We start from the raw sequence: 18232 nt of genomic DNA on the forward strand, positions 1-18232 counted from the left end.
CTATCATTTTCCAAAATGAAATTGTTTCTCTGGTACAAATTTTGATTAGGGAATAAATGCAGGACACGGTGTACCACATGAGGCACATATTCGCTTCTATACAAGGACACATGAGTCTACTTGCCAATTTCAGAGATGGTAAGTGGGTAGAGAGCAGTATATGTGAAGACTGTCAGGAGTTTGGAATAAAATCAGGTTGTACAAACTGTGAGGGATTTAGATGATAATAAACTATGAAGTTTAATATTAAGAAAATACCGTAACGATAACAACTTTCGTCTAATATTTTGGAGATGACTGTTTGAGATCCTTGAGGTCACTCTCAAATAATTTTTCTGATTATTGTTTGGTATTTGGGACGAGAAGATTGCACATTTACATATGCACATATTCGATGGTGAATTATGAACTGTTCTAAGAAGTTCGACAACATCATATCTGTCCCTTATTAGTAGTCCATTTTTTCCTTTTAGGGTGTCCCAAATCAAATGTCCACTCTGAAAAGTTAAACAAAAGAAATGCTACCTTTTCATAATTACCCATCTAATTTTTCAAAAATCTTACACCTTGGTGTTATATATATTTAAAGTTTGAAGAACAACTTAGTAATTTGAAATGGGAACAATGCATTAATTGCATATCTCCTTAAAAAGTCATAAAATTAAAAATGAACAACTAATAAGGAACGGAGAGAAGTAATAATAATAGTAATAATAATAAAATTAAAAAATAAAACCAAAACGTTTGAAGTCAGAGTGTCACACTGCCACTAGACTTACTGCCACGTATTAACTGATTATATATAGACGATAAATATATGGATGGTGATGTTGCGAGTCATCTCTGTTTTTGTTTTTGTATTTTTTATTTGGGTCACGAGGGCATTGAAAAGCGGTCTGTTGGACGGTGGTTTTGGTAGCTAACCCGAGTTATTCCAAATTCCATATTGTTATAAAATTAGATTATATTTGATTTTCCTTTTCGTGGGTTTTGGAAGCTAACCTAAGTTATTCCGAATTCCATTTGTATTATAAAATTAAGGTTATATTTGTTTTTTTGTATTTTATTTTAAAAGGCATGAACTTTGACTTGCAATTTTTATCTTATACCAAGGGCAAAAATCCATCGATATATTTCAACCTCAAGTATTGAAGGTTTAAATCCCCGCTGACAAAAAAAAATGTAGGTTTGTTAATTTTCAAGACAAAATAATAATAATAATTTATATATAAAAAATAAAAATAAAAAATCATACTTGTGTGTGTTGTTTGACCCATAATTGTTAAACTAATGTAACATAAATGTGAGATGGTAATTTTGAGAGTAATAAAAAAGAGTATATAATATATCAATCCAATTCATCAATTTTCATTAATTGAGTTGAGTTTCAGATGAGATGGATAATTGGGTTGTTACCTAAGTCATACGATCTTTTTCAACGGGTGTCACTCTCATGCTTCGCGCGCGCTCTGACTTAAATTCTCACTATTTATGATTTAATTCTGCTACTGTCGAATTTGCTCTCGCTCTATGTGACTTAGGTTGCTACACCAACTTAATTAATATATCAAATCATATTTCTTTTACCTCCTATGAAGTTTTTTTTTTATTTTTTATTTTTTATTTTAAGGTATTTAAAATAAAATAAAAAATAAAAAAAAAAGAAGAAGAAAAGAGGAGGTGTTTTGTTTTTGTATAGATAAATGAATGTGTTAGTTTCTTTTCAAGAAAAACAAATTAGTATATCAATTTTATTTTATATCTTATAATTTTTTTGAAGGGTATAATGGCCAAATGGGAGGAGTAAAAAATGCCATTAGTCCTTGGTTCATGGCCAAATCATAGTACCGTTTTCCTTACTTTTTTCTACTATTCAATCAGATAACAACTATAAACTACTTCATTCCCTCTTTACTTGCTTTCCCTAGACACAAATATTCCATCCCCTCCTAATATTTGTTGACAGAAAAAAAATAATTGAATAAAGTTTATACATTTTAAACATTACCATGGAATAACTTTTCAATATTTATATTTACCTAAAAAAAAACTTTTCAATATTTATTTCAAAAAATATATAAATATATATATATTTTTATTTATTTTCATCCACTTTTCCATACCAATATTGCCATTTTGGTTAGGGTTGGGCTTGGGCCCTATAGACTTCCACCGGATTCAGATTTGGCGGGCCATTATTTAGAACCATAAACTCATCTAGAGAGAGAAAGTGAGATTGTAAAATTTGGGATGTGTGAAGGAAACAATAAATATATAATTTTATAATCTGTTAGAGCCCAGTTTGTAATGGACTCATGGGAATCGGATTTGAAGGCGCATGTCGTGATCGTGGGAATGTAGGGAGGTGGTTGTGTTTTCCTATGCTATATATACATATACGCATATACATATGTATGCTATATATATATATAGAGAGAGAGAGAGAGAGTCATGAGAACCGAGAGATGGTTGTGTTTTCCTATGCTATATATATATATATACACATGCAATACATATACATATATATGGTATATATAGAGAGAGAAAGTCAAGAGAGCCGAAAGCTAGCCGCGGCAAACGTAACAATTTGACTTTACCTTGTAGTGTTCAAATATCAGTCTTGTATTTCCAAATATTTACAACTTTAACCATCCCATCCAGATATAAAGCACAACACAAACTGTTGTCCTCTGCTTGGCCAGCATATATTCTTTCCTTTCTCATCAGACCTTACTTGTTATTAAGAAACAAAAAGCGAACGAAAAAAACAAACACTGAGGTCACAATTTATGACCAACTTGGTTGCCCTTGTAATCACATTAAATTTCCATCAACCTCCCTCTGCATTGTGCAGTCAATTTGCACTGCAGAGATCAATTGAACAGCACTGAATGTCCACTTTTAATACCCTACCCACCCTTCCTGTCCCACACAAATTGGAACATCCCCTAGTATCACATTGGACAGCTTAAATAAATAATCATGTTGTACAAGGTCGTATCCGATTTGTATTAGGAAAAATTACGTATAAATAGACTTAGTACCTTTAAATAATAAAATAGTCTACTTTTAAAATTCATTTTTCAATTTGATTGAATTAAATAAAATAATTACAAATACATCAATAATAATTATTAAGATCCAAAACACCCTCCAAACTCTTATTCTAAAATACCAAAATATCCTTAGAGTTATATAATTTCAAAATACCATATGTCAATAAGAAACTATTGAATCTTAACGGTGGATCCTAAGTTTGGAAGGAGCGTGAGTGAGAAAATTTGTGAAGAAAATCAAATCCTTTGCAACAAGCGTGACAAAAGATTAGGGAATATCTTACAAAACCAAATTTTTTTTACACGGCATTTTCTCCCTATTTACATATACTATTTATATGTTTATACATATACCATATCTTCAATTAGATATGGTCTGATTTTTTCATTCTTTTTTATTTTCTCTTCAATAGTAAAATTTGGGATCAACCCTAGAGGTTTATGGTTTAAGTTGTGACTCTTGTTCTTAATTTTGAAATAGATTTTCACTCTTGACTTTCTCTCTCTTCAATTAGATCTTTTCTTATTTCAAAATTTTCTGAATTTTTTTTTTTTTCCTAGGTTATATATGTAACATACTAGATATAGATTAATTGACCCAAGAACCAAAATTTTCACTTTATCCTTTATTTATTTTTGGTAAGCAAATCATTGTAGATAAAAAAATGAAGCTTAAGCCCCTGTATAAGAGATATGAGGAAGACAACAAAGACAAACCAATTCATCAAAGTGGTTGTTCATACTGGAATGAGAAGGAAGAGAGAGATACGATGAAGATAGAGAGGGGCACGGAATGAAGAAAAGAAGATAGAGGGAATGGAACCCAATCTAATTGAAGAGAGAGAGAAACGTCCTTTTGGAAAGAAAAAAAAAATGGTAAGAGCGATGATGTGTCCATGCCACGTAAGAACCGGACCAAATTAGGCTCTAAAATATTGGACCAAGTATTATTATTCTTATATAATTATAAGGATATTTTAGTATTTTAGAATTAGAGTTTGAGGGGTATTTTGGACCTTAAAAATAATTGTTGATGTATTTGTAATTAATTTGCTTAATTTAATCAAATTGAAAAATGAACTTTAAAAGTAGACTATTTTGTTATTTAAGGCTATTAAGTCTACCTATACGTAGTTTTCCCTTTGTACTAACGATCATGACAAATGGTTTAATAATAAATCTATCATATCTGCCATATCTACGTAAGATAGTCAACACAAAAATTGAAAATAAATTTAGCTTCAATATTACTCCTTGTATCCCAAAAAAAATATCATACTTTTCTTTTTGGTCTATCCAAAATAATTGTTACTTCCCTTTTTCAAATAATATATTTTTTTATATCTTTCCATATATGTTATTGGAGTTAAAAATTTGAATAATGATAGGGGAACTCGAAAAAGAATCACCGAATTAGTATTGAATTTGACTTGGTTGGTCATTCTTATCACGTGTTAAATAATTATTTTTGAAAATTATTTAAGTATATGAGGTGGACAAAAACACGTCATTCAATACTTATTTGGGGTTAATTTATCGGTCTCCCTATCATTATTCTTAAAAATTTAAAGTTGAATATTAAAAATTTAGAAGAACAAATTAATAACTTTTTAAGGAGACAAGGCATTTTCTATGTGTCTTTTTAAAAATTCATATTTTTAAAAAGTGATATCTAAATTGAGACAAATGAAGTAATTTTTTTAAAAAAGTTAATAATTAGATCAAAGGATTAATGATTCATAATTCTAGTTTTTAATCTATAGTCATGATTGATTGTGACTACTCTCATGATCTCAGCTAAAACTAAGCATTTCTTATGATGAGGTAATTGGGACACGTTGGGACCACAAAGTCAAAAAAAATTCAAATGAAAAAAACTATTACATATAAAATAAAAATAAAAAGTGCACTGTGATTTGCATTTTTAGTGTTCACTAGTCTAAGGTGATGATGGCAAACTCATTTCCAGGTACTGAGGACCCCACAAAATTTCAGAAGAGCAGAACAAATGTACAATGATGAGTAAGGGTGTCATTGTAAATCAAATCTCGCGGTGGATCTACGTGGGGAACACATGTGACGTGTCATGGTTTTGGGGCTTTTGATTAATCAAAAGTTTAGGAATGACTTGTTTCCTCTTTCCCAATTTTTTCCTTTATTTGTACTTACTAGATATAGTACTCTAATTTGTCACCTACAGAATTCTATTGGGAGGAAACATATCATTAAAACCTCATTTTGTATATATATCTCATAAATGTTTGTATATATATATATTTTTCATATAAATGCTGTAATCATAATTCATAATAGCAAAGTATATTGTTTGTCCACATTTATTTAACTCTCTCGCTCCTAAGGATATTATGCCAAACTCTCTCTCTACTTTTGTTTCACGTATAGAATTTTTTTTGTTTTGTTTTGTTTTGAAGCTTGGAGGAATATTTTAGAGACACTGTTTGGGAACGTGGGTCAGGATGGCATTTCTGTAAATATATCGTGAAAGAGGGGCAGGTGTACAGTGTAAAGTACTTAGTACTAGTAATTTCAAAACGAGACTCATCCTCTGGCTTCAGCTTCAGGGGGTTTCAACTAAAGAAGTCTTAATAATATTTCTTTTGCCTTTGGCATATTTATTGGTTCTCTCTCACTCTCTCTCCTCTTTTTTCAACTTTTTCTCCACATTCTGAAAGCTTTTTACTTTGTTCTTAGTTCTTCTTCCTCTTCTTTATTCTCTTTTGGTTCTCTCTTTGTTTTTTCAAAACCCTTTCTCTAATCTCTATCTCTCTCTGGTTCTCTGTGAAGCTCTCAAAGCTTCAACAATGGCAGACATAACCCACCTTCCCATGGAACAGCTCCAAGACCTTGAATACTGCATAGACTCTAACCCTCCATGGGGTAGGCTCTTCCTCTCTCTCTCAGTCTATATATATATGTGTGTGTGCATATATGTCCACATATACTCACTGACAAGGCTAGATACACAAATGTGTATTTTGTGTTATATCAAAAGATATATTCTGAATGAGAAATGGTTTTGTGGGTATTGAAATAGTTGCAGAGTCACTTCAATAACATAACCTCATTTATTTTTTTGTGGGTATCTCTTTGTTTTAGTATTCACTCCTTAGAAATTAGAAATAGATTTTAAGTGTAATTTTTGAGTATGTAAGTTTGTAACCAAAAAAGTGGGTGAAATTGGAAGATAATGCTGTTACTGTTTTTGTTTTTTCTCTGCATTGGTGACAAGTTAAAATTTTCAAACATTTCAGAGTCTTGGGCAAATGGGTCTCCTGACATTTAGGCTACTTAAGATATATATGAAAAGAAAAATGTAGAAAGGTTGGATTTAAGTGGCTTTTTGAAGATTCCTGCTTCCTTTTCTTTTCCTAGGTTTTCTCTGCTACCAAGCAGGTACTAAGAAAATTATCGTGTTTGGTTGCTGGCAAATTTGATGAATACTGCATAATGCATAATCCTTGTCCTATGACTGGGTGGGTTGAGGAGGTTGGTGTGAGATTCCAAGTTTTCTTTCTTTTTGTCCTCTAATTTCTTGCCAATGAAACAGAATTTCAGTATACACCTAAAATTACTGATTAGATGGAGAATTTTGCTTGAGGAATCATGATTGAAGAGCATTCTTCATGCTACATTAAAATGAAATATTCCTTACATCTAATTGTTATGATGTCAAGAATCTAACTTTTTATTTTGGGCTCAAGTTGGAATTTTTATTCAGGTGATGAATTTAATAATTACCATGCCATTAATGGGTCTAGGCATAGTTTTTTTCGCCTTAAGTAAGCCAAAAGGTTGAGGAAGTGACACTGAGCATCATTTTGATAATTGTGGGTGTGGTAACTTGAATCAAGTGAAACTATCAAATTAAATGGTTAATGCATTAATGATGGATCTATGTACATGGAAGGACATGGTGAGTTTCTAGATATTCCTTGGTATGAGAAGCCCGTTTTTGGTTAGAAATTGACAAGGTTATCAGGTCACTATTGTTAAATAGTTGATAACATGTCTATGATCCTTTATTTGGTATTCAGATACGGTATCTCAGCCACTTGTGTGTTCAAAATTTGCGTAAATATTGAGTCACTATGAACATTTATTTTTAGGATTTTGATCAGTTAATGGAGAATGTAGTTTTAGTACATCTTGATCTATACTTGCTAGGATTTAATATTTGTGTTCTTTATAAATCCTAATCCTTCAATTTTTGTAGACGCTGCAGGTTCTTTGGTGAAAAATTAGGTCCAGGACTAATCATTTTTCGTAGGGTCAATTATCTTAGTCTACAAAGCTTTTGCATGGATGGCACATATCATTCAAGAAGTGAGAATATAGATATATTCATCTCACATACTCTTTTGCAGGAGCATTTTCTTTGTCCTTTGATTTCAGATCAGCGAATGAGCCAACCACATATAGTTTTCACTTCTAGTGCAACCATTTAAAAAATAATAATAAGGGAGATTACCCTAGATACTTCTAAAAATGCGCTGGCTATCCAAAAAAATTTGAAATCAAGTCCTAGGTGTCAAAATTTTGTATCATTTTTAACATGATGGTTGTTCTCTCATTTGTGTGATTGTGGCTTGGATTTTAAGCTTTATTTGCTTAATGCTTCTATGTTACTTTAGATTTCAACCTGTCAGTTGTTTGCTTCATTCAAATCAGAATAGGAGGATATTTTGAAAGGAAAATAAAATACAAGAACCATAAATTTACTGATGCTAAAAATAGAAAGTTGGATTATGTAGGAATGAAATAAAGTTGATCTGGAATGGAGACTGGATGAATAGAAATGCTATAAATAGGGAAGGGGAGAAAAAAAAAAAAAAAAAAACTACTGTATGTGGAGAACTTTAGTGACCCATGTGAGGATGAAGAAGCAAGGTGTAGATTGACATTGTTTAAACATCCTGAAAGAAAGTGACTGCGCCAAGGGGAAGCAGTGAGTCTGTGCCATTTGAATGTTGCTAGAAGGTGGAGAATCGAGATGAAAAGGTATGAAGCATGCCCCACATTTATAATTCAATTGAAGGTATGACTCTTGACACAGAGCTATAGTAAATCAAGATTCGTGGTATTGACTCTGCTTGTTGGGATAAGGCACTGTTGATTGTTTGATTTACTTGTCCAATGGTTTCAATCCACTTGGAAAGTCTTTGGAAACCCAAATTAGGCAAGTGAAGTGTTCGTAAAAGGAAGTCTGAAAATATGATTTTCAGAAATTAGAACTGTTTGCTTATTTAATCACCGGTAGTGGAGCTAGTTGTAAGTTTATACAACCTAAGATATTGAATAATCTTGCAAAGAGATTTTAAGAAATGTTACTGTCACCAACTTTGACAGTTCACAAGAAAATTGAACAGCATTTAAGTTGTTATTTCACATTTGGAGCATGCTGAGAAATAGGATGGCTTGTCATTCCTGAGGTTAGTTAACCACCTGATTTAATTGGTATAGATATATATGCCCTAATGATGAGGGTATCTATAAATTTGTCCCTTGGTTTTTGAGCTATCAGTTAAACAGGAACTATTTGTTATTCAAAAAGTTATTTTGATGCCTTGGAAGTTTTGATATTCAATATTTCATTTCTTGAAACATGAAATATCGTATCTCAATCAAATTCACTAACTTTTGTACTAAGCCAATGTTGAAACCAAGCCATTTTGTCAGCAGGAACGTTGAGTCTGTTTGCCCGGTAAAATGATTTTTTTATTATTTCTTTGTTATATTCATTTATGTTTATAGCTTTGTCTTGCAGCCGAAACCATTCTGTTAGCATTTCAAAACTACATATTAGTGCTGGGCACAAGTGTAATGATCCCAACAGCGCTCGTCCCATTTATGGGTGGAACTGATGTAAGCTGGATTTTATTTATTTTTACTCCTTAATTATATATTCAACTTCCATATTTTCCATTATTGTAACATGCACTTGGTTATGATGTCCACATTTTCCAGTCAATGGACTTTTTCTGACCTAGAAAATTCAAGAAATTTAAATCACTATTAGTTGGGTCCTGCCTGATGACTCCCTTGGCCTAAATGCCACATTTCCAGATACTTGTTTATCCCTTGTACACTTATTCACTATCAACTAGTCCATAACCTACTTTAGATTGGATTCTTGTGGTCAATCTATATGGTCAATTTTTGTAGATCTTCTTGCTGCGACAAAGTACTTTGGTGGTTCTGAAATGGAGAATCGTTTTCTTTTCAAAATTATTTTGACCATGTTGCTGCTTATCAAACAGGGTGACAAGGCACGGGTGATACAAACTCTGTTATTTGTAGCTGGCATTAACACACTTCTCCAAGCACTTTTTGGAACCAGGTTGCCAGCCATAGTTGGAGGTTCCTTTGCTTATGTAATTCCCATACTTTATATTATAAGCGACTCATCACTGCAACGAATTACTGACTCTCATGATGTGAGTTATCTTTCTCCTTCATCCGTCCCTCTTTCATTTTTGGAGTTTTTGAGAGCCACATGGGAAACAAAAAAATATATATTCCTGTTGCATTGTCACACGTTTGTTTAATCCCTAAAATGATGATAAAAATTAATATAAGGTCATTTATAAAATCTCAAAAGGATTCCTTTTGACGAAATGGTTTGTAAAACGAAATGTTCATTTTAAATTGTAGGTGAAAACAAAGTAGACTAGTCTTCACAGCTATGAAACAGATATGAAATGAATTCATGTCCGTAGTTCCCAAAATGCTTTTAAAAACTAACTACTTTGATCTGGGAATCCACAGTCAACATCTGAGTTTTTCAATAAGGGCTCTTTCCAAGGTTTGCATTACTGTTACAGACGTACTTAAAGGCTTTCTTGTGTGATAGGGTATTGAAAGATATCTTCACCTCTAATTGGTTTGCAGAGATTCATACAAACAATGCGAGCTATCCAAGGAGCTTTGATTGTAGCCGCAAGCATACAAATCATCTTGGGTTACAGCCAAGTTTGGGGTCTCTTTTCACGGTACAAGTGTATCATCTCATTTAGTTTGTTGGGATTGAACTTTCTTTTCAAGATGGCAGTGTTTAGTTATTTGTTTTTCCTTTACAGGTTTTTCAGTCCCCTTGGTATGGCACCTGTGGTTGGATTGGTTGGTTTGGGGTTGTTTCAACGAGGATTTCCTGCGGTATGTGTTTTATTGGCCAGTAGAAGGTAGATAAGTTACCCATTATGTTGATCAAAGGAATGTAACCTTCCTTTTGATTGGGTTAGGACCTCCTAGGGCCATTGACCATATTAGATCATCATGCATTCTACTCTCCTAGATGGTTTCTAATGTATTGTCATGTTTTTAATGCCTATCAAGTATGAAATTCAATTTGTCTCTTTTCCAAGTATGATAATATCCAAATTCTGTAATTTCTACTTTGTGCCTTATTTTGACAAACACTTGAAGCAATTTCTAGTTTTCCTTTATTTCTATCAGGACACTATTTGATGTTAGAAGAAAAATATAAAGATTAATTGCGATTAACCATATAGAGGCCAGTGCTTTGTGCAATTGATAAAAAAGCTCAAGTTACCAAGAGTGAAAACACTGGTTCTTATCTTTAAGGGTATGTGTTACAAGGCTGAAAGTTGGTTCTAACTCAGTCGACCCTTACTAGCATCTTGATTAAGGGGGACTATACTTGTATTCATCATCATCATCATCATCCTTGCCTTAATCCCATATGAATGGGGTCGGCCACATGAATTCTCTCTCTCCAAACCTTTCTATAACATGCCAATTCACCTACATATGGTGCACTCCTTGACATCTTTTTGTGCATCACAACCTTCCTATGTTTTGTAGCTTTAAATATGATCAAGACACCACCAAAGCCTTGGCTTCGGTGGTATGTCCACCTTCCCAAGAGGAGGTTAAAGGTTCTCTGCAGCAATTCATGTTGCTTATTCTGTATAATAATTTCCTCAAATTTATTGTTGTGCTCTTTGAATTTCAGCTGGGTAATTGCGTAGAAATTGGGATACCAACGCTATTATTGATCATTGGATTGTCACAAGTAAGTGCCTTTCTTTACACATATTTGAGTAGTTTGTTGAATTTGTTAGATCTTGAGACCTAGTCAAATGGGACATTACTAAATATTCATGTTTTTTTTTTTAATATTTTTTTTAAAACACGTATTTTTCTTTCATTTTCTAGGATAAAATAATGGTATCTTTATGTAACATATAATGTTCAACATAGTCCCTTCACTCATTTTAAAATTTAAATGTGACAAAAGGAACGTAATAGGAAAATATTATATACAGTTATTGTTAGCAAATATGATAGCCACAATTTATGGAATGACTTACCGTATTAGAATAGATCTGATTATGCTTTAGAATATGCCATAGAATATTATGTGATTTGATTTAGATTTGATTTTATTTCCTTTCTTTGATTTAGATTTGATTTTATTTCCTTTCTTGTAATATGAGCATGTGCTCTTTTTTATCTATAAATACTAGAGTTGTGAATGAGTGATCATTTCATTCAAGCCTTTACACAATTCTCTCATTTTCCTTCTATATTGTATTTTTACTTGGGATCAGAGCCAAGGTGATCCGACTGCAATGAGGGCATTGCGAGTTCGGCACCACCCATTCGGGAATAGTCTAAGGTGAGATCGCCCATCCAGGAGGTGTCGGGTAGGCAGGGTGATCCGACCTCAAAGAGGGTGTTGCGAGTTTGACACCACCTTTTCAGAAATGGTCTGAGGAGACATGGTTGTTTCTTCTTATGGTCTGGGGAGACATTGTTGATTCTTTCATCTACATATGTATGAAGGGGAATGGTCTGAGGAGACATTGTTGATTCTTCCATCTACATGTTTTAAACATGTGTATGAAGGAAAAATGGTCTGAGGAGACATTGCTGATTATTTACGGTCTGAGGAGACATGATTGGTTGTTTACGGTCTGAGAAGACAATTTTGATTTGTTGATTGGCACTTCATTTGAGAGAAAATCATCGCTAGTCAGATTTGCACTCTGCAACTTCTAGATTCTGAAGAAGGGTGCTAGCAATACCGTGTTTGAAGATGCATTGTCCAAGTTGGGCATCTCAAATATCGACGCACCAACTTGAGGGGTAGTGTTAGCAAATATGATAGCCACAATTTATGGAATGACTTACCGTATTAGAATAGATCTGATTATGCTATAGAATATGCCATAGAATATTATGTGATTTGATTTAGATTATTTTATTTCCTTTCTTGTAATATGAGCATGTGCTCTTTTTTATCTATAAATACTAGAGTTGTGAATGAGTGATCATCTCATTCAAGCCTTTACACAATTCTCTCATTTTCCTTCTATATTGTATTTCTACTGTTATATCATAAACTAGATTAAAGACTTTGCTTGTAGGTGCATGCCCAATTGGATATGTTGGACACATCCAATATCCATACTCAATTGTCGTGTGTCTGATACTAGTACTTCATGCATTTTGAGAGTCTTGCAACATAGCTTTTGTATGATGATTGCAGTGATGCCTCTTTACTTGATGATTATTTCTTTCCTCATGCAAGTAAAGAGTTATGTGATTGCAGTATCTAAAGCATGTGAGACCACTTAGGGATGTTCCCATTTTTGAGCGGTTTCCCGTGTTGATATGTGTTGCAATCATTTGGATCTATGCCCTTATACTGACTGCAAGTGGGGCCTATCGAGACAAACCTGCTCGAACTCAAGTTAGTTGCCGTACGGACAGAGCGAATCTCATATCAGCTGCCCCTTGGTATGTTATATTGAGTAATTTTCTTTCTTTTTTAAAAAATAAAAATAAAAAATCTCGATTTATGCTATATTTTTGCAACTTATATATTCCACTTGATAAAATAATTCAGGTTCAAGTTCCCATACCCTTTGCAGTGGGGCCCACCTACCTTTTCAGCTGGTCATTCATTTGCCATGATGTCAGCAGTTCTTGTGTCAATGATTGAGGTACTGAATTGGCTTCCGTAAATGCCTGCCTTTATTCCCTTGGTTAAACACCATATTGCTTTCTTTCAATGGGTTCATATGGATGGTTCAATTTGTGAGCCTCCTTTTATTTTATTTGTGGCCCCTAATCTCAAACTGCATAAATTTTTGTTCTTAGCATGGCTGTTAAAGAAACATTTCATATCTATAATCTATTCTTCTGACATGGAAACTAAATTAGACAACTTGATACCACAGGTCAATTGTTCCATTTTATACTGAGCTGTAAACATGGATATTGTCCAAAATTCAACATGTCTCCTGGAGTTCTATCTGTATTGAAATTTGACATCTTATACACATAAATTACACATGATGTGCATAGTACTACAGTTTTTGGTTTAGAACCTTTCGGATTATACTGCTTCCAAGCTAAGCCAAGCTTCTAGAATTTGTGCTTTAGAACCTTTGACACCCAGCAATTGCTGGGTTGGATCTTTTTTCACCAAGAACGGTCCACTAATAATTGCATTCCCTTCCAATATATTACCAATAATTATCATATTCAGATAATTTCGAAACAATTTCACCAGCTAAGAAGTCAGACTTTTTTTATCTCAACAAAGCTAAATGAAACTATATTTTTTTTTTTTTTGGTTTATTTAGTCTGACAATTTTACAGGTAACAATGTAACATGTGATTTGTTGTTGTGTATTGATTTTACTTTGAAATTTGATATGTTTTTGGATGTTTATCTGATAGTTCATATTTTTTTTAGTGGGTATATAGAAATTTTAGCTGGTGATAATGATATTGTTATAAATTATCTAAATATGATATGTATTTGTAAAATATTGGGAGGGAATGCAATTATTAATCAAGCGAGCAGAAATTTGTTTTGATATTTGTTTAACAATACGTAACAAGTGTGTAAAGAGTAGAGGAAAGAATATACGACATCCAAAATCTCATAAAACACTTGAAACACCATATGCAATAGATTTGTCAGATCTGCGTGTTGTTCTTTGTCAGGAGACTCGCACCAGGATGGTCAGGGTTGTGATTTGTGAGATACAATAGCCACATATACAGGTTGCTGACATATGGCTTGTGAAGCACCTTACATTTAATATGTATTGACATATGGCTTGAGAACTCTAAGAACATGGATTTGTTAGAGAAACTGAATTAGATAGGGAAATCTATATGACAGAAGTTTCATATTGACTGACCAATTTTAGTAAAGAAAAAGAATATCTTATTGATGGACTAAATTTTCTAGAATGTTAAGTTAAACAGGTTTACAGTCTTAATAAGTCTCTTGAATCAAAAGTTAAATAACTTAAAATTGAATTGAGAAAGGCTAGGGTGACTTCGAGAATTTAACACATAGAACAGAGAATTTAGGAAGAAAAAAAAAACACATAGAACAGAGATGCTAAACAAGCTTTAATGACTTTGTGTGAGGCAACATGAGATAAGATGGGTCTAGGTCTCACTGATGGTTCTGCAGCTCGCTCTATCCGTAGGAATAGGTTCCTGAAAACTACTGAGCCTTGAAAAGTTGTCAATGTTCCCCTTAGGCATGTTTGTACCTTTTTTTTGTTTGGGGGGGGGGGGGGGGGGAATGGGGGGAATACAGGGACATAGCAAATTAAAGTGCTAACTTTGAAACAGTGATCTAGTGAAGAATAAAAATATTCAAATTGTTTAAAATCCCAGCATCATATAATATGAAATTAGGGACTTTGGTACATAAATAACATGCTTTAAAAGTTGAAAATTTTGTGTTTATCTCGGTACCTTGACTTAGTCTCATAAAAGAAGAGAAAAAAGGAAAAGAACAAGGGAAAACCAACTATCAGTCAATTCTTCACTTAAATCACTAATACAGTTTTAAACATTCTTGTTCTAAAATTTGAAACTGTGCGGAGTGAGGTTAAATTTTTTAAAAATGAACCAATCCTAAACTATTTCCACTGTAACAATAGCGAACCAATCTTAAAGTAATCCATCATTAATGGAATGTATTACAGGATGAAGTATTTATGCTCTCCTATTACTTTATAATATATTTATGCTTTCAGAGATGATCACTTCTGGCTTGTTAAATATATCATCGTGATCTTACTTTTTGTGGTGCAGTCTACTGGGGCATACCAGGCAGCATCTCGTCTGGCAATTGCCACTCCGCCTCCTGCCTATGTATTGAGCCGAGGCATTGGCTGGCAGGTGATTGGTTTAACGAAATTGCTCTTCTTTTTATCTATTGAGTATTCAGTTTCAATTGCAAAGTTGCAACTCAAGGAGCTCCTATAAACTGCTGCTGTCAATTAGAAGAAATAAATGTGCCCAGGCACGGACCTATGTGGTGCCCAGTGGAGGCAACTTCCCCCACTGAATTTTTTTTATTTGTATTATTTATGTATAATTTTTGTAAAATTGGGTAATTGTCCCTGCTGAAATAATGAAAAATCTCCAAATTAAAAGTATGCCCCCCTTGATAATTTTGGATCTAATTTAATCCTCTCTCTGTGTTTTTATATTTGTTTTTGTATATATAGATTTTTAAAATTTTAAATTGCCACCCTCAAATTCTTAATAGTATTCACTTCCTAAGAGATACATAGTTTTTTCCTTCAATTTTTTTATGAAAATCTTACTTAATATAAAATTTCAGTGAGAACAATTGTAAGTGTGACAAACGAAATTATAATCAATCAAAATTATGTTTTGTATTTAATACTTTTAAATGGCGCCCCCCTCAACAAAATTTCTGGGTGCATCACTGAATGTGCCCCATGCATTGATAATATAATATTAGAAAGAGCAAGTCTACTATGAGGGCGCCCTAATGCAAGCTCATTGTAGTTTGTTCCTGTTAGAAAATAGTATGCCAATGTGTTAATCATTAGATGGTTGTAAGAATTACCCGAGCATGTCTACTTTCAGAGTCAAATATATTATGAGAACATCTTAGGCATGATTTTCAATTCTTTTGAACCATAATATGGTTTATAATCCCAAACAGTGCAAAGGCTTAAAATAACAGTTCTATACTTTTGGTTCAAATTGAACAGAATTAAATACAGAACTATGAAAATCTGGAATTTTCAGTATACTGTCAGGGTTGGTTGACATATGCAGGTTTTTCTATGACTGAACATTGAATTAGTTCAAATGTTGGAGACAAAGCTAATTAGGGAATGGCTCAAATATGATTTAACTTATCAAATTTCAAGATGTAATCGAAATGTTGATTATGGTGGACCATCATTGTAGCAACACCGTGATGCTTGTTTCTCACTAGTCTTTCGAATATGTCACAACTAGTTTATTTTGTTGATAATTGCCAGTCTTAATAGTTCCTTTATTCATCTCATAATCATTTTTAAAATTTGAAGTATGCTTCAATTTTGTGTCCTTTAAAGAGCTTAAATAGGTTTTGCATTATCATTTTGTCAGGGGATTGGCATTTTGCTTGATGGTCTTTTTGGAACAGGCGCTGGTTCCACTGTATCTGTGTAAGAATACACAAATGAATGAACCATGATTACTTGCTGATATTCTTGCATATTTACAAGGTAATCTGACGAAGAACTTGGCTGTGCATTTCAGGGAAAATGTGGGGCTACTCGGACTGACTCGGGTTGGAAGTCGTAGAGTTGTTCAAATTTCTGCTGGATTCATGATGTTCTTCTCAATCTTAGGTTGGTGCTTGCCAACTTCTCAGACACAGAAATTCATGGTATTAGGATAATGACTTTCAATGATCTTTTGCCTGTATCCTTGCATGTCACGCACATAAGAAAACAGAGTATAGTGTGTGTGTGTGTGTTTGTTTAGAGAATCTAGGACAATAATCAGATCTATGGTTCACTTAGCTTTTCCTTCATGAACCACAACTTCGCAATTTGGATTGAGCTCATGTTCAACTGGCTGGTTACCAAGGTTTCCTGAAAAGTCCTAACAATATCTCTTTGCTTAACCTGATTGCAGGAAAATTTGGAGCTGTTTTTGCATCCATACCCTTCCCTATATATGCTGCATTGTACTGTGTCCTTTTCGGCCTTGTGGGTACGTATGCCCTTTGCATTTACAAGATGTATTTTTTTCTCATTTTCACTCACGAGGTTTCCTCTTTTTATGAGCAGGTTCAGTAGGCCTATCATTTCTTCAGTTCACTAACATGAATTCAATGAGAAACCTTATTATAACGGGGCTCTCGCTCTTTCTTGGGATATCTGTTCCTCAGTTTTTCAATGGTTATTGGACTGTTGAGGGTGGTCTTGTTCGCACCAATGCTGGATGGGTACGTATTATCTATCTTGACAAACCCACATTTTTGAATAATTTGTTTTTGACAAAATGAAACTTTATGAAGTAGAAATTTGAAGCTTTCACTAATTCTACCTTTAAGTTCTTTTTCGGTGGTGGTTGTCGCAGTTCAATGCATTCTTGAATACCATATTCTCATCTCCGGCAACGGTGGGATTGATCGTTGCAGTGTTTCTTGACAACACATTAGAGGTGGAAAAGTCGAAGAAAGATCGGGGGATGCCATGGTGGGTAAAGTTCAGAACATTTAGAGGAGACAATAGAAATGAAGAGTTCTACACTTTACCATTTAATCTCAACAGATTCTTTCCACCAACATAACCAGCACAATTCAAAAGATCATCAAACCAAAGCTAAGCTAGTTCCTTTTGTTGCTCATGATTCAATTAACTTGGTGAACTAGTGCTAGCTCCTCTTACGCATCATCTCCATTTTTTGTGGGCCATGTGTAGCAAGGTCCAGATAGATTGTAGAGCTTTTTATTCCATGTTTGTAGGTTCTCAACTATTAAATATAATAAGAAAGGAATTACGTCAAGTATTTTTAAATATTCACTATATATAATATATACTATCTCCGTCTCATATTTTATATTTTTGAGTCATTTGAAATCATTTTTAGTCATATTTTTTTTATATACTCATATACTATCTATATTCCATATTAAAAATCTACTTCGATAATTTTGACTAACAAAAATTGTGAGTATTTTTAAAATGAACAACTAATATGAAATAAGAGTAATATATATTACACGCTTATAGGATAGCATCGTGTGAATAGATCCTAAAAGTTTTGTAAGGCTTTGATATGCTTTCAATACAGAAAACCATTTGATTTTGATTTTGATATGCTATTAGGATCAAATC

The 18232-nt window shown here is 33.3% G+C and overlaps 1 protein-coding gene across 3 annotated transcripts; it reads left to right on the plus strand.

Moving 5' to 3' along the window:
• The first annotated feature begins 5655 nt into the window (after positions 1 to 5655).
• Positions 5656 to 17920, plus strand: LOC132308002 (nucleobase-ascorbate transporter 1). Of its 3 annotated transcripts, XM_059805940.1 has the most exons (15): positions 5659 to 5954; positions 7829 to 8075; positions 8842 to 8939; positions 9335 to 9511; positions 9966 to 10066; positions 10154 to 10229; positions 11050 to 11109; positions 12652 to 12839; positions 12949 to 13045; positions 15171 to 15257; positions 16491 to 16549; positions 16644 to 16735; positions 17025 to 17102; positions 17180 to 17337; positions 17472 to 17920. In XM_059805940.1, exons 3-15 carry the CDS (start codon positions 8898 to 8900, stop codon positions 17682 to 17684), a joined length of 1428 nt encoding a protein of 475 aa, XP_059661923.1. In that variant the 5' UTR covers positions 5659 to 5954; positions 7829 to 8075; positions 8842 to 8897; the 3' UTR covers positions 17685 to 17920. The 3 variants fall into 3 exon arrangements, with proteins under 3 accessions (XP_059661924.1, XP_059661923.1, XP_059661922.1); XM_059805939.1 differs by lacking the exon at positions 7829 to 8075; XM_059805941.1 differs by lacking the exons at positions 7829 to 8075; positions 17472 to 17920 and having other exon boundaries at positions 5656 to 5954; positions 16644 to 16773; positions 17180 to 17316.
• Positions 17921 to 18232: the final 312 nt, after the last annotated feature.

This window comes from Cornus florida, unplaced genomic scaffold (genome assembly GCF_030987335.1).
Source record: "Cornus florida cultivar Cherokee Brave unplaced genomic scaffold, ASM3098733v1 CherokeeBrave_3.0.0_Hap2_Chr05, whole genome shotgun sequence".
Classification (NCBI taxonomy): domain Eukaryota; kingdom Viridiplantae; phylum Streptophyta; class Magnoliopsida; order Cornales; family Cornaceae; genus Cornus; species Cornus florida.